At 43.3% G+C, this 25,748-nt stretch overlaps 1 protein-coding gene across 5 annotated transcripts in view; it reads left to right on the top strand.

Annotated features, from left to right (window-relative positions):
- EHBP1 (EH domain binding protein 1) overlaps positions 1-25,748 on the top strand; it is a 249,130-nt gene that overhangs the window by 138,124 nt on the left and 85,258 nt on the right. For 2 of the 5 annotated variants that reach the window (XM_075266974.1, XM_075266971.1), the window contains 2 exons: positions 15,926-16,070; positions 17,310-17,417. In XM_075266974.1, the coding sequence (XP_075123075.1) occupies positions 15,926-16,070; positions 17,310-17,417 (253 nt within the window). Of the gene's footprint in view, positions 1-15,922; positions 16,071-17,309; positions 17,418-25,748 lie in introns of all 5 variants that reach the window. The other 3 variants (XM_075266972.1, XM_075266970.1, XM_075266973.1) reach the window with 2 other exon arrangements.

The following is a 25,748-nucleotide window of genomic DNA, read 5'->3' as shown; positions in this document are numbered from 1 at the left end:
GAATGCTTCCAGCACCTTGTTGTATCTATGCCACGAAGAATTGAGGCAGTTCTGAAGGCAAAAGGGGGTCCAACCCGTTACTAGCATGGTGTACCTAATAAAGTGGCCGGTGAGTGTATATATTCTGATACTCATATACACTCTCTTACAATGATACATGGATTATTATTAGTTTTTCTTTTCACTTTCTGTGCAGTTTGGTTTTATTATTCCGTTTGTTTTACAACAATATTTAGCCAATAGCAATAAATCTCCATCACCTATTATACGCGACATAATCTATAAATCATATACCGGCTGTTCTGTCCCTCCATGTATATTACCATTAACTACCCTATAATTAATCTGGGCTGCCTATAATGAATCACCGCTGCCTCGTGCGTCATTGGATTTATTAACTCTTTGCTTGGTGTTTGGCTTCCATTATATTTATGGGGTTAAAGTAATTACGGGTTCTGTCTGGTTTATTGTAATGTCGTAATGGGTTGTGGTAGTGGGATACTGTATGGAGATGAAGCAGAGCTATCTGTGTCAGTGGTAAAGGAGTAAATGGAGGACGGGATAGGGGGGTGCCTGACACCACAGATAGAAGATTTACCCCATTAGGCCCTGCACTAGACTGACAACAATGTATCAGTAGGATTTATTATACAAATGTAACTGGAAAAGTAAAAGTTAACATTTTTGTAAATCTGAATAATTACAAATTCTGCTGTTTCCAAGATTTTCGCTAACTTGTCTAAATTGTTTGCCAATGGAAACAACTAGAAATGCAGGATCTTTCTAGTTATCAGGAGGACACTACATGTATGAGAAGATAACCTGACCACAATAAGGACATCATGGCTGGTTATCAGGAGGACACTACATGTATGAGAAGATAACCTGACCACAATAAGGACATCATGGCTGGTTATCAGGAGGACACTACATGTATGAGAAGATAACCCGACCACAATAAGGACATCATGGCTGGTTATCAGGAGAGGACACTACATGTATGAGAAGATAACCTGACCACAATAAGGACATCATGGCTGGTTATCAGGAGGACACTACATGTATGAGAAGATAACCTGACCACAATAAGGACATCATGGCTGGTTATCAGGAGGACACTACATGTATGAGACGATAACCCGACCACAATAAGGACATCATGGCTGGTTATCAGGAGGACACTACATGTATGAGAAGATAACCTGACCACAATAAGGACATCATGGCTGGTTATCAGGAGGACACTACATGTATGAGACGATAACCTGACCACAATAAGGACATCATGGCTGGTTATCAGGAGGACACTACATGTATGAGAAGATAACCCGACCACAATAAGGACATCATGGCTGGTTATCAGGAGGACACTACATGTATGAGAAGATAACCTGACCACAATAAGGACATCATGGCTGGTTATCAGGAGGACACTACATGTATGAGAAGATAAGCCGACCACAATAAGGACATCATGGCTGGTTATCAGGAGGACACTACATGTATGAGAAGATAACCCGACCACAATAAGGACATCATGGCTGGTTATCAGGAGGACACTACATGTATGAGAAGATAACCCGACCACAATAAGGACATCATGGCTGGTTATCAGGAGGACACTACATGTATGAGACGATAACCTGACCACAATAAGGACATCATGGCTGGTTATCAGGAGGGGACACTACATGTATGAGAAGATAACCGGACCACAATAAGGACATCATGGCTGGTTATCAGGAGGACACTACATGTATGAGAAGATAACCTGACCACAATAAGGACATCATGGCTGGTTATCAGGAGGACACTACATGTATGAGAAGATAACCTGACCACAATAAGGACATCATGGCTGGTTATCAGGAGGACACTACATGTATGAGAAGATACCGCGACCACAATAAGGACATCATGGCTGGTTATCAGGAGGACACTACATGTAGGAGAAGATAACCCGACCACAATAAGGACATCATGGCTGGTTATCAGGAGTGGACACTACATGTATGAGAAGATAACCTGACCACAATAAGGACATCATGGCTGGTTATCAGGAGGACACTACATGTATGAGAAGATAACCTGACCACAATAAGGACATCATGGCTGGTTATCAGGAGGACACTACATGTAGGAGAAGATAACCCGACCACAATAAGGACATCATGGCTGGTTATCAGGAGTGGACACTACATGTAGGAGAAGATAACCCGACCACAATAAGGACATCATGGCTGAGTTTCTGACTGTAGAGAGTTCCTGCATTTGTGGTTGTATCCATTGGCAACCAGTGAAGACAAAAGATGTCCTCCATCTTCTTCAGGAACATCCTCTTCACGCGTCTTCTTCCGGTGCAGGCGGCCAAACTTGTAGGCCTTGGGCAGAGTCGGCTACTCATGCTTGCGGCCACAAGAAAAATGGCCACTTACACAGTAGGAATGGGCCCCGCCATTCCTAGTTACGCCACTGATCCGATCCTTTCATTACTATGAGATGAGCCACCAGGATATGGCAGTGGTTTACTCCTTTCTCCATACTGAACTCGTATACATTTGTTGAGTGTGTATAGAGGAGTCAGGAACATTTGAACAGCAGCTATTCAAGGACTATGGGTCCCTTAAAGAGGTTTGGCCTTTTCACTTCTGAGTATAGCGCTGTACATTGTGTAGTGGCTGTGTTTGGTATTGCAGGTCAGCAATGACCATGTGACCATTGGACATAATGTCACTGCCCTGGGAAGAGGTAGAGGGGCTCAAAATCATAGTCTCAGACAACCCCTAGAAGTTTGACTATCTTTACTACCCCAGCACTAATAAAATACTGCTCTTATAGACAAGGTATACGCTATGTAACTGCTGTAACACACACACACACACACATATATATATATATATATATATATATATATATATATATATTCTGTATATTCTAATACTTCTATGCCAAACCAAATAATGACTATAGTACAGCCCCTGTACAATTACTATATGGAATTGCCAGTCTGTGCTATTATTAGCACAGTATTGGTAGTTTTTTGGGGGGTTTTCTTCCTCTTAGTGTTTTTCTTCTGTACGTTGCACCATAGTGCAAGGCAGAGATAAACTGTAATAACCTTTTTGATTTCTGCCGCCACCACTAGGGGCATCCTAGAAACTAACTGTATGCGTTCAATGTATTAACGGTATGAAGTCACCTCTCAGCTCCCTCTAGTGGTGGCTGTAGACAACGAGAATTGTTTTCTAGGTCTATGCAGTGGATTTGCGGCTCTGTATCCGGTCACTATATAGAATACCGCACCTATTTAGATTTAAAAAACAAAAAAACTGACCTAATATTTAGGTTTGGACATAAAGGGATGTTTTAGTAATTTGTTATCGCCTATCCATTGTTCAGTGGATAAATGACAGATTTGTGAGTGGTTTTCGCTGCTGGGACCCCCACAGAACATGCAAATGGAGTTCAGGGGTATAACATTTGAATGGAGGGGTGAAGCATGTGCACTAGGGCTCCAATCACCGTCTATGGGAACGTGAGACATAGTGGAGTACAGCACTTGGCTTCCTTCAGTAGTCTGGGAGACATTGCATTGAGAAGTGCAAGGGTCAATCACATCTCCATTCAAACAGGGGGCTCGGGACCCCATTCTCAGAATCAATAGTGGTCCTAGTAGTCAGAACTTCACCGATTTAGCAGTAATAATAATTGTTGTTGCCTCGATACCCCTTTAAGCTTTACGTAACCCTACCTTAAAGTGGACGTTTCACCAGTTCCTAGCTTCTCCACTCCACTGATTGATACACTTCTCTAGCCCCCGTTGTTCCTGAGCAATCAATGCAGTTAGTTTCAATGTCTAAGATACTAATTTTGCTCTCTGTTGTCCATGGGGGGGTCTTGAACCTTCTGATTGGAAAGTGTCAGAGAGCTCAGAATCCCACCCCCTTGCCTGAAACCACCCGCTAATTTGCATGCTGGGCACCAAAACTATCTTCACTAATTGCTCAGGATTGGCGGGAACTAGAGAAGTAATTCCAACATCATCTTTAATATTAGGACTGTAAAATCTAATGAACTCTGCGTAGATAACCCTACGTATGTGTGTGAGCGCCCGGTGATGCTGAATATCAGACTACACGTTACACAAGTTTTGCCGTCTATAGTTGACTTCTTAAGATTGTCTTCTTATCTTGGTGTAATTCCTTGTTTTCCTTGGCATTAGCGTCCGACTACCTGCAGTAAGATCTGTGCACTTGTGAGCTGTCGCGTCAGACAATAATACCCCCGAATGATCCCGGAGGACTATTGTGGGCCCATTTTGTGTGAAATCTTCCTTTCCAACCATCTGACACTTCTGGTTATTTCTCCAGGTTCCTTCCAGCAATAGACCTTTAGGAGAAAGATGTATTTGTACGGGATTAAGGGAAGCTAAACTGTTCCTTTACATTGAATAATGAGGCTGTCATGACAAATCTATCTCCTTCTGCATGACTAGGTGCCAGTGTGACCGGCTACTCCGAGGCTCACACTGGCTTTCAGCCTTGATACATGTGCATGACTGGCAGTGTATTTGTCAGGCGGGCTCTAAGGAGCCAGAGAGCGTAGAACCTCTCGCCTGCCACAAAAGAGCAGCCAGACAAGCGGCAAGGGGGCCGGACATGGACGACCAGGTGATGGACTCCGGCCCTTCATGTCCTGCTCACGTGTGAGCGCATTGTCAACTTGGACATTGTCCGAGATACGGAATGAACTTATCAAGTCGTCTGTCTCCCAGAATCCTGCGATATAACCGACGGGTTTATGTTTCTGTATACTACGAGTAATTGGCGCAAAAGATGCTAAAACGATAGAAGAACAATTCTCTCTTTTATATATGTTGTCACTTACTGTTGTCTCCCCATTTCACTAAAAGAAAAATGGCCGACAAAAATAGTCAAGTCTGTTGAAAAACGGCCAGAAACAAGACAGACCTAAAAAATGTCCCCTGTGAATATTCAATCGCAATCCCTGGGGCAGAATTAAAACTGGTCTAAAGGGCCCGATGGGTCCACAAGATGCCTCTGATGTGTCAAGAGTAGGGTTGGGATTGGAAAAGATCGGATTCTGATTCCGATCTTATCCTACAAGATTGAGGTCGGAGTGGCTACTGGCCAATCATTGTTAGCTTTTCCCACAGTGATTGGCCAGTAGCCGAGCATTGTGGGAAATAACCTTCAACTTCGATCCCGCGGGAAAAGATGGGAATATGAACCTGATCTTTTCCAATCCCGATCGCTCAACCCTAATCAAGAGGCTCCGGCCCCTAAATAAATCATACAACTTGTAGGTCTGACTCCCATGAAGGGCCCCTCTCTGTCTCGTACATGTACCCCAATATGGCATAAGGACCTGATTCTTCTTTCTAGTTTTTAAATGAATTATTCATCTTATTTTGGTTTTTAATAAAAATCTGATTAATTCTGCAAGATGGAGAATGACCTGGATCAGCTGTTGCAGCGCTGCTTTTCCACTTTTCTTCCATCTGCAGACCTAATTGCTATGTACAGATCTAGGAATGGACAGTGCAGATCTTTCTGATGGTCTAGACTAGGGGCCTCCTCTACATCTGGAGGAACAATGATCGTAGCCATAGACGGGAGTCTTTACAGTGAGAGCGGTAAGACAATGGAAGTCTCTGCCACTGGATGGTGCGATGGCCGATGTCTTGTACAATTTCAAGATGGAACTGGATGCCTTTATAAAAAATTCACCAGTTGTAGGAATCGTTCTCTTCTGTCATTGTTTCCCTAATATGGGGCAATGGGTGTCGGCCTAATCGGGCTTTCTGCCTTCTTATGGATCAGTATGGCAGGTTTATAGGTTGTGCTTGATGTTTCCCCAGTAGAAGTGTAAGGACAAGACTCGTCTTTCTGAGAAATTTATTAGAACGACCATTTCCTTCCCCAGTCTTCAGTGGCTCCTTCTCTGGCACAAGATGAGAATTATTACGAGACTCCGACCTCTGAATAATTTTGGCCTATGTAGATTGAACCAAAACTTGAAATCTCTCTCCGATTCTGGTCTGTTTCGTTCAAAGTTGATTTAACCCTTCCGACTCCACAGTGTTCATTCAGCTTTGGACCAAATAGACCGGAGTCCTGCCATGGTTGCCGGGAATCTTGTGAATCCAAGTGATACTGCGAGTGTGAATGAGGCTGAACTGTTACAGCACATACAGACCAAGAACAGACAAACTGGGAAAATGGATCATTTGTAATTTTCATCAAGCGCTCTCTTAAAGGGCTTTTCCAGCCCCAAATCAAATTTTCAAATTTTGACATTTTCAAATTTCAATTTTCATAGGCCATCAGTATGTGATATTTTGGGATCTGACACCTGAATCCTACACTGTCCTCTGTTCTGGCCGCCTCCTGGTACCGGGATGGGGGCAGCACCGCTCTTATTCAAATGGCGCAGCGCAGCCGCCCCATCCACAACATAGCGGTGGTTCTGGTGAACTGGAGCGCCGCTCTTATCTCTCACTCCAGCACCCAGCGTTAGGGGTTCAGACCACGGCTGGTCACATATTGATGGCCTATCCTTTGGAAGACACCATAGCAGAAATCCCCTGGACCCCCTTATAGTCATTCAGGTCCGTTATATGGTAAATGAACAGAAATACAGAAATCTCAACAAATCACTAAGACTACGAAACAATTGCACTTACATTTTTTCACATAAAAGGTGATGTACATAGATGGTTTGTTTCACGTTTTTTGAGGAGCTGTGGACCGGGGTGGCCCTGATTTTTTTTTTTTGGAAGAAAGCAGCTCTGTTCTACTAATCTTGTCTTATTGTTCTTCGTTTTTCTGTGTATTCCTGACATGATTGAAGATTTAGTATAAACTCTCCAAATTGTTTTTTATTTTACTTTCAGGCTGAGGCCCCACGTTGCAGAAACGCAGCTTTTTTTGTTGCAGATTTTGTTGCAATTTTTGAGCCAAAGCCCGGAGAGGATTGAGGAAAAGATAGAAGCCTAAGTGTTCCCTAGATATTTCCCATTCCTTTGTAGACGTTCTTGGCTTCGGCTCAAAAAAAACGCAATAAAATCTGCAACAAAAAAAGCTGCATTTCTGCAACGTGGGGCCTTAGACTCGATCTTAAACTACTAAAATGACCATATAGATTAAACGATGGTTGGCCAAATTTCAGAAGGCCCGGCCAACCATCTCCTATGTATTGGGAGGGGGGGTGTACTGACTTTTGCCTCTCCGTATTGATAACATATGTATACCCGCTAAAGCCGACAGTGCACCTCTACGGAGAGGGGTCGGAGGTCATATTGTCCGCCAGCTACGTTCATAGATGGAAAAAGAAAATTATTGCAAAGTTCCAGATGGTCTTTCTCTAATGGGGTCTGAGATAAGAATTTTTTTTGTAAAGTTTTGGGGATTTTTTTATTTTTTCCCCCCGATTGGCTGGTGTCTCGCTTGTCTTCCTCGTCGCTACTTCTTCTTCCCGCCCCTTCCTATGTTCCAGGAGATGTTCTTGAGCGGGTCACCTGCTAGTTCTGCTAAGCCCCCACCTGCTCGCCGGCCTCCTATCGTCATCACACGTAGCCCCAAGAGTAATCATTGATTTAATCTGAGCAGATGGGACGTATTTGAGCAAGATTTTACTTCCCCTTTTATTTTAGCAGAAAGCCAGATTTTTTTTTCCCCTCCCCCTTTCTCTTTTGTGCAGCCTAAGTTTAGGGCATCCCTGGTGAAATGAGCAGGTGTGACCTTCTGCGGGCCTGTCTGCTTAGATTGTCAGCCCGCATAGGGAAGGCAAAAGTTTTTTTGAAGGCACAATATGAAAGGCGCTGCTAAACAGTTCCAGTGTTTCCTCACAAATCCCATTTTCTCAGACAACAGCCGTCCTATCTCGCTGGGGAAAACTTCTCCTGTCCGGTCTTTGAAAGGGGACTTGTAGTTTTATTTTTCCCATTTTTTTTTCTCCTTCTATCCTTTGCTCAGAAGCAAGTGAATGGGTACATTTCGGTAATCCTTGCCTCTGGACAGGCATCGAAATCTCTTTCTGTGTGAATAGCTAATAACAGAGGCGCGCTTCCTGTCTAGTGATGGAAAGGGGAGGGGGGCAGCCGGCGGTTTGTTTTTTTTTTGTTCCCATACACTATGTAATCGGAACATACCATAGACAATTTTTTTTGAGTCTGGGCTATAATCAGTCTTAGGAAGAATTATACGTTTCATTTCTGGGATATTCGCACTGTCCATCAGTATCAATGAATGATTGTTGTTATAGGGCGCTGGTGGCGTTCATTTCTTCCTTTCTAAACATGGCGGGCCGGATAGATTACACTCCTCGCTGACTTGGATGTCTCCTCTTAAAGGTGCAATGAACTTGCAATTGTTGCTTAAAAAGACCTTATGTAGTTGGATGTAAAACCTTTCTAGATTCATAGAAGGAGGGAGTTGTTCTAGATCAGCTCGTAACCCGGAATACAGCGGCTGATAACAAGTTACAACATCACATAGAATTTAGAATGTTTTTTACTGTAAAGTGTAACAATTCTCGGTAGATGGAAAATAAAATTATTGTAAGTTTCTGAGATCTATGCCAATATAGCCGGTGTGGCGGCACCTGTAGGGTAATATCTTCATGGACCTCGAGGCGAATATTTGGTGCTGCCCTGTCAAAGGCAATGGCTGGTTCTCATTACTGGGATATTGGTGTATATGATACATCAAACAAGTGTCCATAAACGTCTCCGTTCCAGTAAATTGTAAGAAATAAAACAAACCCCTTTCTATATTATAGGGTTAATGCCCGGCGGGGTCAGTGGCGCGCTGATCTTTGTGTAGAGCGCGTCTATTACGTCGGACCTTTTTACTTCCTATACGGCCGATAAGTAAATAATTTATTGTCCATATTTGGGAATTCAGAATGAAATAAAATCTAATCCTAGATCTGCGTGTAACGTAATAAACTCGTCTTAAGTTTGTAGATTTATCTTGTTCTTTGCTTTTTCTATTGTCCTTTTTATATTTGATTTCAATCTTTTTGCTCCGTATTATCGGTAAGTCTTTCTTGTGAGATTTTTTTTTTTTCTTCCTACATTTACTGTAGATGCAAATATTATTATTATTATTATTATTATTTATTATTTTATTTTTATTTTTATTTTTTTTTTATTTATATATTTTGTATTAAACTAACTGTAAATCTAACAAGTCCGTGATGTATGGCTGAGCAACAACGTATGAACGCCATACTAGAGTTAGGGAATATTTCAGGCTGGCGATGCGCTAGGAGACGGACTTGTGATTTTCCAACAAATCTCTCACCCTTAAAAGTACAATTTTTTAGATTTTATGTCCAATTTGCTGCCGTGATTAGTCTATGGAGAATCATAGTCTGTAACTGCAGCTGTTTTTGTGATTTTTTTTTTTTTTGATTTTTTTTTTTTTAAACTTTGGGTTTTTTTTGTGCCAAATCAAAAAATTTAGATTTTCTTTTATAAACATTTAATCCATAAACTTTTTTTTTTTCCTAGTAAATCGCTCTGTTAGAATTTTGAATAAACTCTCATCTATAAGTAAAGTTTATTTCTTTAGCAGATTTTAGAGAACTGGTATTCAATCTTATTACGGTTTTTTATTATTATATCATTCTGAGTAAGACCCAAATTCTAGTCTGGGCGCCAACTATTTAGGATAGCTCTTTGGGCTCGAGGCTCATAGGTTGATGTTTGATCCTCCTTGTAAGGATATACTAGAGCTCTTGCTATTTACCTTCTATTGTATTTTCTTCCTTAAAAAAATGTAATTTAAAAAATTTAATTTCAATGTAATTGTAAAGAATTCTGTGTGTTGTCCTTGTGTTTTACATCTATGTTATATTGTTTCATCCCTGTTTGGGTTAATGGCAGGGCGACTCCAGATGAAAGCCCCGTTCTTCTATTGTGTCCCCTTCTATCATTCTCACCAACCTTGGATTTGGATAGTGTTCTGTGTCGTTACACAAAGGCACATTAAGCATCATATTAAGATTTCGCTTTCAAGATCCATCCCAAAGTTGTCAGTCAGCGGGAAGTACAAAAGCGCCCCCCACCGGGCTCCATTTTTATAGCTTTCTTAAGATAGAAAGGCTGTTCAAGGAACAATTGGATAAAGTTGGGGATTGAAAATCCGTCATATTCTTGTCCCTGTGAAATGAAACTCTGAATCCTGAAAAGCACAATTCTAGGGAGGGGGGGGGGGGGGGGGGACTTGTCTTAAATCCTTTGGGAAGCCATTGCTGATCACTTTTAATTACTAGGACTAAGGAGGATAAAATTAAAAGGAGCAGCATTGAAGCAGCGGAGAGAAAGCCGCTGAGCCCTCGCTGAACTGTGAAATATAAAAATTACATTCCAATACAGTTTTTTTTTATTTTCTGGGGAGGAAACAAGGAAACGGTGTTACTTAATCTTCAAGAGTTTGTCCTTAAATGGATAAGTTTTTTTTTTTTTCCTGGCTGTTCAGTCATCTGGTAGATTTGGTAGTTTTTAAAATAATTGTATGAAAGTATTTCTGTGAATGTTAATGGCAGACGATGACACCCAAGTGGGGAGTAATTATGTCTGTATAGATCGCCGCGCGCGTCTCCGGGCCCAGACTTGGCCAAAAACTGCAGATTCTGGAAACTTGTCCGGCGTGAGCAGATGAGGCAGGCGAAGTTTATTATGAGATGGGCTCGAAAAATAAAATAAAAAAAAATTGAATTATTTATATAGTGTGTGTGTGTGTGTATGGTGTATGTATATATACTGTATATAGTGTGTGTTGAAGTCTTAGGGTACAGTTTCATAGCAATTAAGAGGACAGAATATATAAAAAAAATTAAAAAAAATGGGGCCAGTTAATTTTTGTAATTGTCTTTGTAGTTTGTAAATCTGCCAACGTTAGAGCTCTTAGAGGGGTTAGCGCCTCTTATTTAAGAACAGAGGTTTTTGGACGCACAGATTTTTTATTTTAATCTGTAGGCGTAACCCCTCTCTGTCCTACATGCAAAAAATCCTGTGTATGATATTGAACAAGACCTCTCGAGTATTGCCCCAGAATACAGCTGATCTGCAAGGGTCCTAGTTCTCTAACGCTCCATGCAGACAACCGTAGTGTTTATCTGCATTAAAAGTACAGACCCTTAGATTTGTATGGCCCCAAACACACAACCATAGTTTTTACCAATGTGTGTCCAGGCTGTAGAAAGAAGCCACAGATATGGACCAGTTTACCGATCAGCTGGATTCTCAGAGGAGACTGTCGGCATTCACTAATGTAGTATGACATGGCAGCGGAGATAGAGCCGTACTCTCTACCAGGAATTCTACAGAGGAATTATTCATAGATGACCCCAGCTATAACGTCTACAAGATCTATTATATGGGATAAGACTTAAAAATAATTTTTTTATTATTATTATTTTTTAGAAGACTCCTTGTTCCATCTTATGTTCCTCTACTTTTCAATCACCTGTCACAACAAATATTTTGTATGGAGAGATACTCCTGGGCGTGGAGAGATACTCCGGGGTGGGCGTGAGAGAGATACTCCTGGGCGTGAGAGAGATACTCTGGGGCGTGGAGCGATACTCTGGGGGGTGGAGAGATACTCCTGGGTGTGGAGAGATACTCCGGGGCGGGCGTGGAGAGATACTCCTGAGCGTGGAGAGATACTCTGGGGGGTTTAGAGGGTTTAGAGATTCTCTGGGGCGTGGAGGGATACTCCTGGGTGGGTGTGGAGAGATATTCCTGGGGTGGGTGTGGAGTGATACTCCTGGGTGGGTGTGGAGAGATACTCCGGGGCGTGGGAGAGATACTCCTGGGCGTGTAGAGATCATCCTGGGCGTTTGGTGAAATCGGTGCTGTGTTAAACATCGTACTTTCTAACCTCTGAGATGTGGCCATTCCCCTTTCTGGACATTGACCTGCCCCCTTTCTGGACTCATGGGTACAAAGTGTGTGGACTCTTTTGTGAATGTGAGTGTCACCTAACGTGCCCAAGTCCGATATAAAATAATGGGCCTGGGAGATTTGGCTGCTAGTGATAGGAAGGTTCACAAAAATCCGATCCACCATATCCTGTATATACCGGGAACAATCCCCTGCCGAGCTCCTTCATAAACCGTCTGCAAGTCCACCAAGAAAAACTGATGGAAGGCAAAGGTCACCCCAAATTCTGATGGGATTTAGATTTATCTTTTGTTCATTCACTTAATTTGGTTAATTAATGAAGATAAACCATTAACATGTCAATTTTCATTGTGTGAATGGACCCTAAAAAAGGTTTCAAAAACAGGAGAGGAGTTTGAGGCGGTCTACCTCTCCCCCTTCTATTGGGCTTTCTCCGACCACTGTCATGAGGTTGGAGTGAGGACCCCGGCCCGATGACACAGATATTATAGTTCCTTGCTATTGACGACCTGCCCTCAAGATAGGTCTTCAATAAGAGATCAGTAAGGTTTCAGCACCCCCGCTGATCAGCTGTTTGAAGGTACACGGTGCTATTTACCTCTCATGCCGCCTTCTTATAGTGACCGTGCAATGTTATTACATCCTTGTCCTATAGATATGAGCAGGCTGTAATTTCATTACACATTTGCTATAAAACAGACAGTGTGCAATGTAAAAAGTGAATTGGTCAAGACGCTTATACAAGTACTGTGGCCCTTTCAAACAGCTGATCAGCCGGGTCCTGGGTGTCAGACCCCACTGATCTTTTATTGATGAATTCTCCAGAAGATAGAGGAATACCAAGGAACTGGAAGGGCTTATCCATTTTTTTTAAAATTGATGACCTATCATTAAGAAAGGCCAAGAATTGTCGATCCGAGTGCCAGGACCCCCAGCTGATCAGATGTTTCCCAGACTGTTGCACTGCTTGCGCTAGGTTCATACTGGTCTGTCAAAGAACCAGAACAACAGAGAGGTGGACCAGTTACATGCAGAGCCCGGCGGACCCCATTGACTATAATGGGCTCCATCATTTAAAAACTGAAACCAGTAGAGGAACTAGTTCTCCGTGCAGGACCTTTTTCCTCTGCCAGTTTGCTCCGGACCCTGCGGCGGAGTCTCCGACAGAGATGTGAATGTCTCCTGACTCACGGTATTCTTTATAATGGCGGGTGTGGCGGCTATAGTTGGGTCTCTTTTGAGTGATTGGGACATTGCTGCAGCACCTATAACCACCTCTATCAGGGATACACCGTAGGAATGCAGTAGGGGGCCCTGCTCAGAATTTGCACCAGGGCCTGCAGGACTTTAGTTACACCACTGAATATGAGGTGGGCTCTGCCTCCATGCCATAATCCTCTTTGTGAACATACCATTACTTTGCATTCTTTCTCCCCTCGCCTGCCTAAATCTTTGGCACAGTACTGTAGAAGTTGGGTTTTGGATGTTCTCCATTGCACTCCAAGTGTGAATTTTAGGAAACGTCCGCCATATCCGTTTCTTGTACCCATCACGAGAACCTACCAGATGCCTCCTGACTCTCTCTCTGGTTTCCTACAACTTCACGCTTATGTATTTGTATCTCTCAGTAGAAAGCGGGGACAAAAGCTTTATATCCTTTTCTTCTTAATGTGTCTTTTCAACAAATAACATTTTCCCTTTAATTCTCTGTCTTCGGGGAAATTGAGGTGTGCGAAAGCAAATAATGCAAATATAAGACGGCTCACAGGGGTCTGTGCAAAATTGAGTCTGTGTTAGCGGAGAAGTAAATCGAGGCAATCTGATAGGGAACCCGAATCCTGTCAATCAGGCTCAAGATATTGTGCTGTGTCCATACACTTTGTTTACTGTAGGGTTTTCGGAGTTGTAACCTTCCCATGCCGCCTGTTAATGAGGCTAAATCTCGCTGCTTGAGGATTGAATTACTGCACACCTCTGGGCTAATGGTTATAAACAGAGAGTCCCATTAGGGTTGCATTTTGATTCATTCATTTGCATTTTTTTCTATTGTGCGGAGAACAATGGCCGGTAAATAGCTACAAACAAACAATTTACATGGAAATGTCAGCAATGTTCCTAATTAGTATCTTCTGCTTGTTTATTAGTGGGGGGTTTAGCCTAAATGGCAGGCACTTATGGGTGTGGGACGTCTTAGCTTTCCCTGCCTGGAAATTGGTCAGGGAAGTTTTTGATGGGTCTCTGTTGTCCCTTTTAAGAACATGGAATGTAAAGTTTACACAAAGTGACCAGTCCTCTAACTGACTGCTGGACTCTCCCTTCCAATAATAGGACCCTACAAGTCCACTGTAACACATTAGTGGGTCCCATTCAAGTGTATCCCCCACACATAAGTCATTGTCCCCACAAGTACCTCCATGTAACGCCCCCTCAGTGATCATTTAATCATTAGAATACACACCAATTAATAAATATAAGTTATACTCACCCGACCTTGTTTCCATGGACTTGCCTGCGGCTGCGGCTGTAGTAATGGCATCGCAACTCCCTTCCACAGGCCTCATTAGCTGTATGGACGCAGAAATGAAACCAATTCCTGGAACAATGGCACAATACCCAAAATGCAGAACTTTCCTGCTCAGTCGGTTAAGGGGGGCTCCCATTACCATAGAGCCCAGTGCAGGATCACCATTATGGTTAAAGTGGCCCTGAGACCAAACTACAGTGAAATCTCTCCAAAAGGCCCCTCATACAGAAGACCATCCCTTATCAAGACCACACTTTGGATTTTCCATATTAACCATCTTCTTTGAGGAGACCAAATTTTAATGCAATTTTGGTTGGTCGTCTCAATGAGGTTTCGCTATAACATATTCTCTGTTCCCGCTACTTATCTAGTTATGAACCTGCAAATTTTAAGGTCTATGTTGGCCAAAATGATATGTATGAGGTGCAAGCAGCTAATGATGGGGGAGGAAAGAGTCTTCATGTTGGTTTTGTACATATCTGGTCGTGTTCCTGGGTAGTCAGGTGGCCACCATCGGTATTCTCCGGTCTCACAGTAGGATGCATATGTATGGGGCGTCTGCTGTTGAACGAGTCTTTGGCCACAGCTGACTAACCAGACCATACACTGGAGATGGCTGTTGGCTCCAACATAAAAATTCACACTCAATGGAGCTTACTGCTTTTTGCTTTCAATGGAGTCGAAATCAACCATACCCATCCATTCTTTTCACTGCCGGCAGACTTGGGGAACCCTTGTACATATTAAATAGACAAACCTACTGACTGTAGACTCGGCTGTTTGTCATCAAAAACACTGAACCCCTACAGAATAGTGAGTGACCGGGTCTGGTCACATCACATTCAGACCCAACGTTGGAAGTTTACATCTGGAGGATCTCCCAACGTATACGTCCAGCAGAAGGCTAAGAAGTCTCCCATTATATAGGCACACAGGTAGACATTGGGTCCCATTGTATAGAATAGTATGTTCTGGGACACCATTCTGTATGGCCAAAAATAAGTCTATTGGGCCAAGAAAGGCCGTTAGCACCGGAGCCCCCATGGTTATATTTGGCCGGTAGCTTTTCTCTGTGTATATTCTGAATGTAATGGATGTGAACATAGTTTAATTTTAACAAAGCTTTTTTTATATAAAATCTCTGATTGCTCCTCTATGGTGAGGATTTATAGATGTATATAGCTCCGTATAGCATACAAGGTCTAGGGCTATGTTACTTCAGGACGCCATTTTGAGGGAGATTCAGTTATCTTGTATTTAACCCATCAAGGTCTTTTGACAGCTGTGGAGGTTTGGATGTGTCGTCTTTTCTGACACCTCTTTGACACAGGGAATGGTATAAGGAGCGCGGGGTACATACATAGCAGGGTAGGCTATTCGCTATCAGCCCCATCGGAGCGAGAATGAAAATTGCATTTTTGTCAATTACTAAGCCGGCAAAACTGTTCAATATTTTCTAGCAGCAAGATGAAGAGAGACGCCGGCAGCTGAGAGAGCGAGCACGTCAACTCATAGCAGAAGCTCGATCTGGAGTGAAGATGTCAGAACTTCCCAGTTACAATGAGGCGTCTGCAGAAAAGTTGAAAGAAAGAGCAAAGACATCTGGAGGTGAGCGAAAGGATTATGTGTCTCTCATATATACATCTCCTGCATCTCTGCGCGATCTTGAACGGGATAAGGTGAAGACTAAATTAATGGCGTATGTATGGGAGAGGTGGAGAGAGAGATGTTCTAGATACATTTACATTACTGACGGGTTACCATGTTTTCAGTAAAGTTCCACTATAAGGAGACATTTTGGAGAAAGGGAAGGCCCTGCTGGTTATTTGATTATTCAAGTCCTGATTTTACTAGGTCTATAAGCAGAAGATTTAAGAATCTGTCAGGAGTGTAAGGAATATATTAGCGTCTTGCTGAATATACATTACATCAGCCATAAGATTGGGGAAACAGTGGTGGGTGATCAACGGTCAAGGGAAAGTTGTAGGCCAAGCAAGAATCCTAAGACCTCATGTACATGGATGAGTGTGGACATCGAGGCTCTTCTGATGGGGGAGATCATGGCCTCTTCTGTTCCAATGATTATAGAGCAGGTGACAACAGAATGGAATCCCCCCCAAGCAAAATCCACAAAGCTGATGGTAGATCGCCTCACCTTCCTCTACACTTGTCAGGGATGGCGTCATCGAGACCATATGTGTCTTCCAGTCATCGCCCAACCCCAATGGCCACATTACACTATGTGTATATACCGTATGTGGACAGAGGATATAAATGGTGACCTGAGTCTACAAAGTTTCTGTGACCACCCGATAGAAATCATTAGGGAATCCATTAGTAGGACAGCCTCAGGCTTTGGGCCTGTAACTTCAGACTCTCAGATCTCGAGGGCTCATCTTCAGGATTTCACCACTTCAAGCTCTTACAACTTCTCAATGTAAATAAACTACTTTTGTATGAATTTGGATTCGAGTCCAAAGTAACTTTGTCTGTTTTAGGCCTCATACATACAAATGTGAAAAATGTGTCCTGGAGACGGATAAAGATCGGACATGTGAATCTCCCCATTGTAATCCATCTGTATTTGTACAGCGCTGCGGATTATGTGGGGCTCTATAAATACAATTATTTCTATTATTATCATTATTAGGGGGGGGGGGGGTGACGCTTTTTTTTTCTTTTTGGGGCTTATTTGGTTTGTGTTTTAAGGTAAAATACAAGCAGAACTTGTAACTTGGAGACGGATTTTGATTTTCTTGTATTTGTTTCTCCTGATTCTTCTTTCTTTTTTCTTTTCTTGCCTCTTCACTAACCTTGCACTAACCTTGGCACTTGGTGTTTCTGCAGATGAGGATGATTATAACAAGGCTCTGACTAGTGAGGAGGGTCCTGAGTGCGCTCTTGTATGTGGTGGAGGTGGGGAGGAATCTACTAACCTAGACACAGATCTTGCTGGTAATTCACATTGCATGGCTTACCTTCTTTGGGCTTTCCGGTCCCTTAGGACTTCCTTTGTGTACAGGTTTGGGATCTTTCATTCTGGTAGGCCGCTTTTACCACTCTTCCTTTCCAGGCAGAGCAATCGCTGGTATTCATTACCTTTGCCGTTTGGCTCTAGGGGGAGGCCGTGCACCCTCGTGTAAGTGGTTAAGGTGAGATATTGCGGAGCTAACCTTAGGATAGGTGATCCATTTCAGATCAGTGTTAATCACCGCTGGCACCCCCACTGACCAGCTGGAGCCATATTGCCAGGACTAGCACAGTGTAAGGAGCCATAAGTACAGAACGTCGTCCCCTGTGTAGTGGCCATACTAAGTTACTGCAGCTCGGCTCCCATTTACCTTAACTGAGGTGCGGTTACCCAATATTTAATAATACTGTCTAAAAGTAGGACACCCCAAACTTAGATTAGACAGTCTCACGCAAGGTTAAAACCAACCTCTTGGGGACCCGAAAAACAGAAACCCTAACCAATTAAAATGCAGTTACGCGCAGAGACCCACGGACACCATTGGGTCCCACCAGGTTTCTGCCCGGTTTCCAGTAATTTAATACTGAAATTGACAGAAAGAAAAGTCCTGCACTGAAAGTGAAATAGGGGACAGACCCCAAACGGTAGTGGAACAAAGCCTTAAATTGCACCAGATGTACAAACTGTCCGATGGTAAATGATAAATGTGGCACAAGTCTACCCCAACTATTGGTTAACTTCGCTTCTGACAAAAATACTGCAAAATTTTGAAAACCTTTTAGTCACACAGTGTTGCATCTCAGGCCTTGCCCATAAGGACACAGCCCTCATTGGACATGGCTTAAAAAGTGCCGAAATAACTTATAAATGCAGTGCAGGGTGTGTAAGGCAGAATCAGGCCAGAATTCTGGGGTACGTTCATTAGTAATGCTGCCTGTGTTTTGTCCATGGCTCCTAATATTAGCTGATCAGTGAGGGTTCTGGGCGCCGATCTGATACTGATAACCGATCCTGAAGATAGATCATCAATATCGAAATCCTAGAAAACCCCCTTTCTAAAACATAACCTTATCTCCCAGTATCTCCGTTGTAGAGATCAGCGCTTGTCCCAGGCGCTCCCCTATTTAGCCCATAGAGGGGTCTTTAGTGTGAACCACATTGATATGTCCTAAAAAGGGCAAATGGCAAATTATACCTATAAAATCTGCATATCCAAATTTATATATCAAATACAAGATCCTAAAAATTGAGATGTAGCCGATAGGAAAGAATATTCCTCTTATGAGGTTTTCTCCATTCGAGATCCTTTACCTGCACAATGTGACGGCCACTAGGGATTAACCCTTTGCTCCCATGATAGCCTCCTCTTTGTTCTGTATTTCACGTGTGTCTATACTGCTGTAACTGTATGTCCTGCATGTTAGAACCAATATATATATATACAATCTATGGACCGTGCGACGCAGCGCCAGATCCGGGTCGCAGGTAAAGTCCTTTCTGCAGCAGTTCATAAATTCCGATCTGTTTATTGGAAGACTCCGCTGGGATCAGGATGGCAACAACTGTGCGATGAAAGGCGCAGGAGACACAAGCGAATATTACTGTGCTGCAGGATGTGTTACATGGTCAATAGGATTAGAATATTTTTTAATGGTAAATTCCCTTTAAGTTGTGAGTTTGTGTTTGCGTGCTTTCGTTTGTTACAGTTGCATGGTCGCTGTTTGTCTGTTGTTTTGTTGAGGTTTCTTATCACAGGACTTCAGAAGCGGAGACTTTCTGCCTCTGGAGCATATCCTCGGCGGAATGGCAGCGCGTTGGCAGTCCTTCGCTCATAAACACCCAAACTTTGCATTTCTTGCTGGAAACGCAAAAGGTTTCTGTAATGGAATATATTGTGGCTTTATTTCTGTCTGTACATTCTTACTTCTGTACAATCGTGTCTGTGATCGGTGCGATCTCTGTAACTTACTGGAGAATTACAAGAATGGAATACAGTGATGATCTGCAATATATAAAGGGAGAGATTAGATTTATGACGGTCTAGTGTAAGAGTCTATGCGGCAAAATAATTCTCTGTTCAGAATATTCTTTTGTTATCCAAAAATGTAAAGACTTGTAAACTGACACACTGTCACGGATTGAAGGTCACAGGTAAGGTTTAGAAATACATGCATTGCTAAGGGTCAAGGTCTTAGTACAATTCCGATTTTTTTTTTTTGGCTATAGTGTCAGTGGGGGGTGAACATGTTTGTAATATACTTTATCAACCTATCTAACTTCCTTTTAATAGAAAACAGACAGTAAACTTCCCTTTAGCAATGATCCTGCTAAGCATTGCCAGGGAGAGACTGTCTGTAGACCTATACCTGTACTCAATGGATTATACCACCTACAAAATGGTTCTGGTATCCCAAGAAAGCTGGGATTCTCGGCTTCCACAAGCTGCCAAGGTTTAGGTACTAGTTATAAGAAGAATTCTAGATATCACTAGTTCTTGTTTTCATTTTTCTAGGTGGTATAAAACCAGAGATACAGCCATTAGAAGTGACCACCCCCACTCAGTTAGAGGGTTGCTAAAGAGAGCGTTGCAGTCTGTTTTCTTTTAGAAAGGAAGTTAGATAGGATAATATGTAACAAAAATAGTCCCCAATCTCCCCCCTGACACAATAGCGGAAAAAAAAGTAAAATGGGAGTTCATTTTAAGAATCTTGTCAGTTACTATAGGAAGTGGAATGAGAGTCAGGCTGCTCCTATTTATAGAAGTGAGTTTTCTGTCGTCGTCCCCCCCCCCCATACCAAAATAAGTAAAGGGCAAGGAAAGGGTTAAAATAAAAATTCCTACTCGCTGCCCTACATAATGTGTCCCAGCCTCTGCAACAAAGTGCCCAACCAGTCCGCACTTGACTGCAACGCCCATGAAGAGGGCCAAGACTCCTCATCAGTGGGGTGGCTGGGAAGGCAAGACGTAGAACAGGTGAGTATGATGCTGCGCCCTTTCTTGATTTTAGTCTGGGGGCCAGAAAACCCCTAAACATTCAATGTTGTTGAGCTCTGGTAATGGAAAGTGCAGTAGGTAACACAATTCTTCTCCCCATAAGGCCCTATAAGCATTAGCCTAAACCGGACAATTTGGTTGTGATGGGTCGGCCATCTAATGTGTACTGATGTTTGGAGGGCAGGCATGTTGAATTTCAGCATGCCCAATCCTTTGTTCTCAAGGGCACACTTCTCTCTCCCCATTGAAAATTCAGTGCAGCTAAGGCTCTGTTCACACTGATGGCAGGATCCATAAGTCTTCTATTTACCTTTTATGCACTTTGTGATTTATGATGACGAGTTTGCAGGCTAGTAATTTAGGTTATGGGGATTAGAGGGAGTCTGTCACCAGAGAGAGGGGGTAGGGTCACTTGAATCAAATTAGGTTTTCCCCTTGTGATTTGTTGCCTCCATTGCTATTTCTGTTTTTCTCAATATGCAAATTAGTTAATTGAAGTAATAAACATGTTGTCATTGCTCCAAAGAACTCATATTGCCAAAATCAGTAATATCTCTGCAGCACAGGCACCAATTCACAAGTGAAAAACACCTTATGATTCTGGTGACAGTAACCTATCTATCTGCAGGGCTGGGGTGATATGCTGGTTCTGGTGACAGTAACCTATCTATCTGCAGGGCTGGGGTGATATGCTGGTTCTGGTGACAGTAACCTATCTATCTGCAGGGCTGGGGTGATATGCTGGTTCTGGTGACAGTAACCTATCTATCTGCAGGGCTGGGGGGATATGCTGGGTCTGGTGACAGTAACCTATCTATCTGCAGGGCTGGGGTGATATGCTGGGTCTGGTGACAGTAACCTATCTATCTGCAGGGCTGGGGTGATATGCTGGTTCTGGTGACAGTAACCTATCTATCTGCAGGGCTGGGGTGATGTGCTGGGTCTGATGACAGTAACCTATCTATCTGCAGGGCTGGGGTGATGTGCTGGTTCTGGTGACAGTAACCTATCTATCTGCAGGGCTGGGGTGATATACTGGTTCTGGTGACAGTAACCTATCTATCTGCAGGGCTGGGGTGATGTGCTGGGTCTGATGACAGTAACCTATCTATCTGCAGGGCTGGGGTGATGTGCTGGTTCTGGTGACAGTAACCTATCTATCTGCAGGGCTGGGGTGATATGCTAGTTCTGGTGACAGTAACCTATCTATCTGCAGGGCTGGGGTGATATGCTGGTTCTGGTGACAGTAACCTATCTATCTGCAGGGCTGGGGTGATATGCTGGTTCTGGTGACAGTAACCTATCTATCTGCAGGGCTGGGGGGATATGCTGGTTCTGGTGACAGTAACCTATCTATCTGCAGGGCTGGGGTGATATGCTGGTTCTGGTGACAGTAACCTATCTATCTGCAGGGCTGGGGTGATATGCTGGATCTGGTGACAGTAACCTATCTATCTGCAGGGCTGGGGTGATATGCTGGTTCTGGTGACAGTAACCTATCTATCTGCAGGGCTGGGGTGATATGCTGGATCTGGTGACAGTAACCTATCTATCTGCAGGGCTGGGGTGATATGCTGGTTCTGGTGACAGTAACCTATCTATCTGCAGGGCTGGGGTGATATGCTGGTTCTGGTGACAGTAACCTATCTATCTGCAGGACTGGGGTGATATGCTGGGTCTGGTGACAGTAACCTATCTATCTGCAGGACTGGGGTGATATGCTGGGTTTGGTGACAGTAACCTATCTATCTGCAGGGCTGGGGTGATATGGAGGGGTCTGGTGACAGTAACCTATCTATCTGCAGGACTGGGGTGATATGCTGGTTCTGGTGACAGTAACCTATCTATCTGCAGGGCTGGGGTGATATGCTGGTTCTGGTGACAGTAACCTATCTATCTGCAGGACTGGGGTGATATGCGGGCTCTGGTGACAGTAACCTATCTATCTGCAGGGCTGGGGTGATATGCTGGTTCTGGTGACAGTAACCTATCTATCTGCAGGACTGGGGTGATGTGCTGGTTCTGGTGACAGTAACTTATCTATCTGCAGGGCTGGGGTGATATGGTGGTTCTGGTGACAGTAACCTATCTATCTGCAGGGCTGGGGTGATATGTTGGTTCTGGTGACAGTAACCTATCTATCTGCAAGGCTGGGGTGATATGCTGGTTCTGGTGACAGTAACCTATCTATCTGCAGGGCTGGGGTGATATGCTGGTTCTGGTGACAGTAACCTATCTATCTGCAGGGCCGGGGTGATATGCTGGGTCTGGTGACAGTAACCTATCTATCTGCAGGGCTGGGGTGATATGCCGGTTCTGGTGACAGTAACCTATCTATCTGCAGGGCTGGGGTGATATGCTGGGTCTGGTGACAGTAACCTATCTATCTGCAGGGCTGGGGTGATATGCTGGGTCTGGTGACAGTAACCTATCTATCTGCAGGGCTGGGGTGATATGCTGGTTCTGGTGACAGTAACCTATCTATCTGCAGGACTGGGGTGATATGCTGTTTCTGGTGACAGTAACCTATCTATCTGCAGGGCTGGGGTGATATGCTGGTTCTGGTGACAGTAACCTATCTATCTGCAGGGCCGGGGTGATATGCTGGGTCTGGTGACAGTAACCTATCTATCTGCAGGGCTGGGGTGATATGCTGGTTCTGGTGACAGACTCCCTATAAACCACATCATTTGTATATTATATATCTCCTATATGTAGGATTTAGTCTCATTGACCATACGGGAATTCTGTCCATGCTTGCGTTCCATCCTCCTCTCTTCATTAGAGGATTGGCCATGACCCCGGTACCTGCTGGCCTCTCGCAGCCCCGGCCACTTGTGTTTCTAAGGTGGTCATTTGGATTGACAGGTTTGAGCACAGGAATAATTGTCGTCATCTTTAATGACAAGGATAGAAAGCAGTTTGTTGTAGTTCTTATGAAAATTTGATCTGCGCTGATGGATGAAATACACAAAGTCTTTTGAAGTGTTTTCCAGGAAACGGAGTTAAACTTTTTAGAATGAGGTTTATCCTTGACTGGATTAGTGACCTTGTCACATTGTGAACCCTCCACCTCTTCACCGCACCGGCAGGTCACTGTGCAGCTGGAATGGACGACTTTATTACCATCTAAATAGGGGACTTGGACCCGCAACTCTCCAGGACACATTCTGTTCCTTACATTTGCCGTTTTATGATGTTCCAGGTCGGGGTCTCCATTGTTTCAGTAACGTTGCATAATTTTGGCAGAAACTTATTCCCGTCAAGAAAATAAACCTGCTACAGTTTTTATGTTTTCGTGTATTTTACTTCTGCTTTGCTGTTGGTTACAAACTTACCAACTGTTTTGTCCTCTAACTCAAAGGACCGAGCTGGGGGGGAGGGGGGTTGTTTTTTGTCTTGTTTGCTTTTTTACATCATCACATTCCAAGAGCTTCAAGATTTTATTTTTTTTAATTTAAGGGCTTGTTTTTTTGCAATGACTTATATTTTTCAATGACACCATTTTTCGGGTATTTATAATTTACTGATTAACTTTTATTTTTTAATGGAAATAAACCACAATCCTGCCGTTGATTCTTGACCATGTGGTATAAATGGAATGTTATTATGTGGGTCAGTGCGGTTGTGTAACACGGGGGAGGCGGTGCACTACTTGTGCTCAAAAAATGTTTGTGTTTTCAGATTTAGTTTTTTTGTTTTGTTTCTTTTTTTATCATCATTTTCCATTTCTCATAATTTTTTTTTCGTTTCCTGTCAAAATAAATACATGAAGGGAGGGGCAACACGGTGGCTCAGTCGTTAGCACTGCAGCCTTGCAGTGTTGGAGTCCTGGGTTTGAATCCCATCAGGAACAACATCTGCAAGGAGTTTGTATGTTCTCCCCGTGTTTGCATGGATTTCCTCCCATTCTACAAAAGACATACTGATAGGGGAAAATGTACATTGTGATCCCTGTATCATATATATATATCCCTATATGGGGCTCACAATCTACATGAAAAATAAATAAATAAATACATGAAGGTCTTGTTTTTGCAGGATGAAATGAAGTTTTCATTGACATTTTTTTTTCTTATCCAAACTTTTATTTTTGCCTTTTGCATGTTTTTCTACATGTGATGCGGGATAAGATGCCCTCATGTAAATAACATGTGGTATTGCGTGTTCCAGTTCCGTCGTCATACTTTTGTAGCAGCTTTTTTCGTAGCTCAGGACGTTTGTGACCATTACCTGATAATCAGTTGTCTTCTTATTGATGGTTTATCTCTATAATATAATCTTATAAGATCATCTGGTCTTGATGTCACCGAAATGTTTCATGCGTTGACTTCACATCACTGCATTTATAGACAGCAGCCCATCTGAAGATCTGGGACTGGTGGGAGGAGGGAGGACTTTTTCTGATAGGAAATAAATTGTACAGAAATTTATCCCAAAAAAAAGTCAAAAATTTTGGCGTATGTAAGGGGGATCAAGACTGGCGTATGTAAGGGGGATTCAAGACTGGCGTATGTAAGGGGGAATCAAGACTGGCGTATGTAAGGGGGATCAAGACTGGCGTATGTAAGGGGGATCAAGACTGGCGTATGTAAGGGGATCAAGACTGGCGTATGTAAGGGGATCAAGACTGGCGTATGTAAGGGGAATCAAGACTGGCGTATGTAAGGGGATCAAGACTGGCGTATGTAAGGGGATCAAGACTGGCGTATGTAAGGGGGAATCAAGACTGGCGTATGTAAGGGGGATCAAGACTGGCGTATGTAAGGGGATCAAGACTGGCGTATGTAAGGGGATCAAGACTGGCGTATGTAAGGGGATCAAGACTGGCGTATGTAAGGGGGATCAAGACTGGCGTATGTAAGGGGATCAAGACTGGCGTATGTAAGGGGGATCAAGACTGGCGTATGTAAGGGGATCAAGACTGGCGTATGTAAGGGGATCAAGACTGGCGTATGTAAAGGGAATCAAGACTGGCGTATGTAAGGGGATCAAGACTGGCGTATGTAAGGGGATCAAGACTGGCGTATGTAAGGGGATCAAGACTGGCGTATGTAAGGGGGATCAAGACTGGCGTATGTAAGGGGGAATCAAGACTGGCGTATGTAAGGGGGATCAAGACTGGCGTATGTAAGGGGATCAAGACTGGCGTATGTAAGGGGATCAAGACTGGCGTATGTAAGGGGAATCAAGACTGGCGTATGTAAAGGGATCAAGACTGGCGTATGTAAGGGGAATCAAGACTGGCATATGTAAGGGGGATCAAGACTGGCGTATGTAAGGGGATCAAGACTGGCGTATGTAAGGGGAATCAAGACTG

Source organism: Leptodactylus fuscus, chromosome 3 (assembly GCF_031893055.1).
Source record: "Leptodactylus fuscus isolate aLepFus1 chromosome 3, aLepFus1.hap2, whole genome shotgun sequence".
In the NCBI taxonomy this organism is placed as follows: Eukaryota; Metazoa; Chordata; class Amphibia; order Anura; family Leptodactylidae; genus Leptodactylus; species Leptodactylus fuscus.
This window is presented reverse-complemented; position numbering and strand designations above follow the sequence as displayed.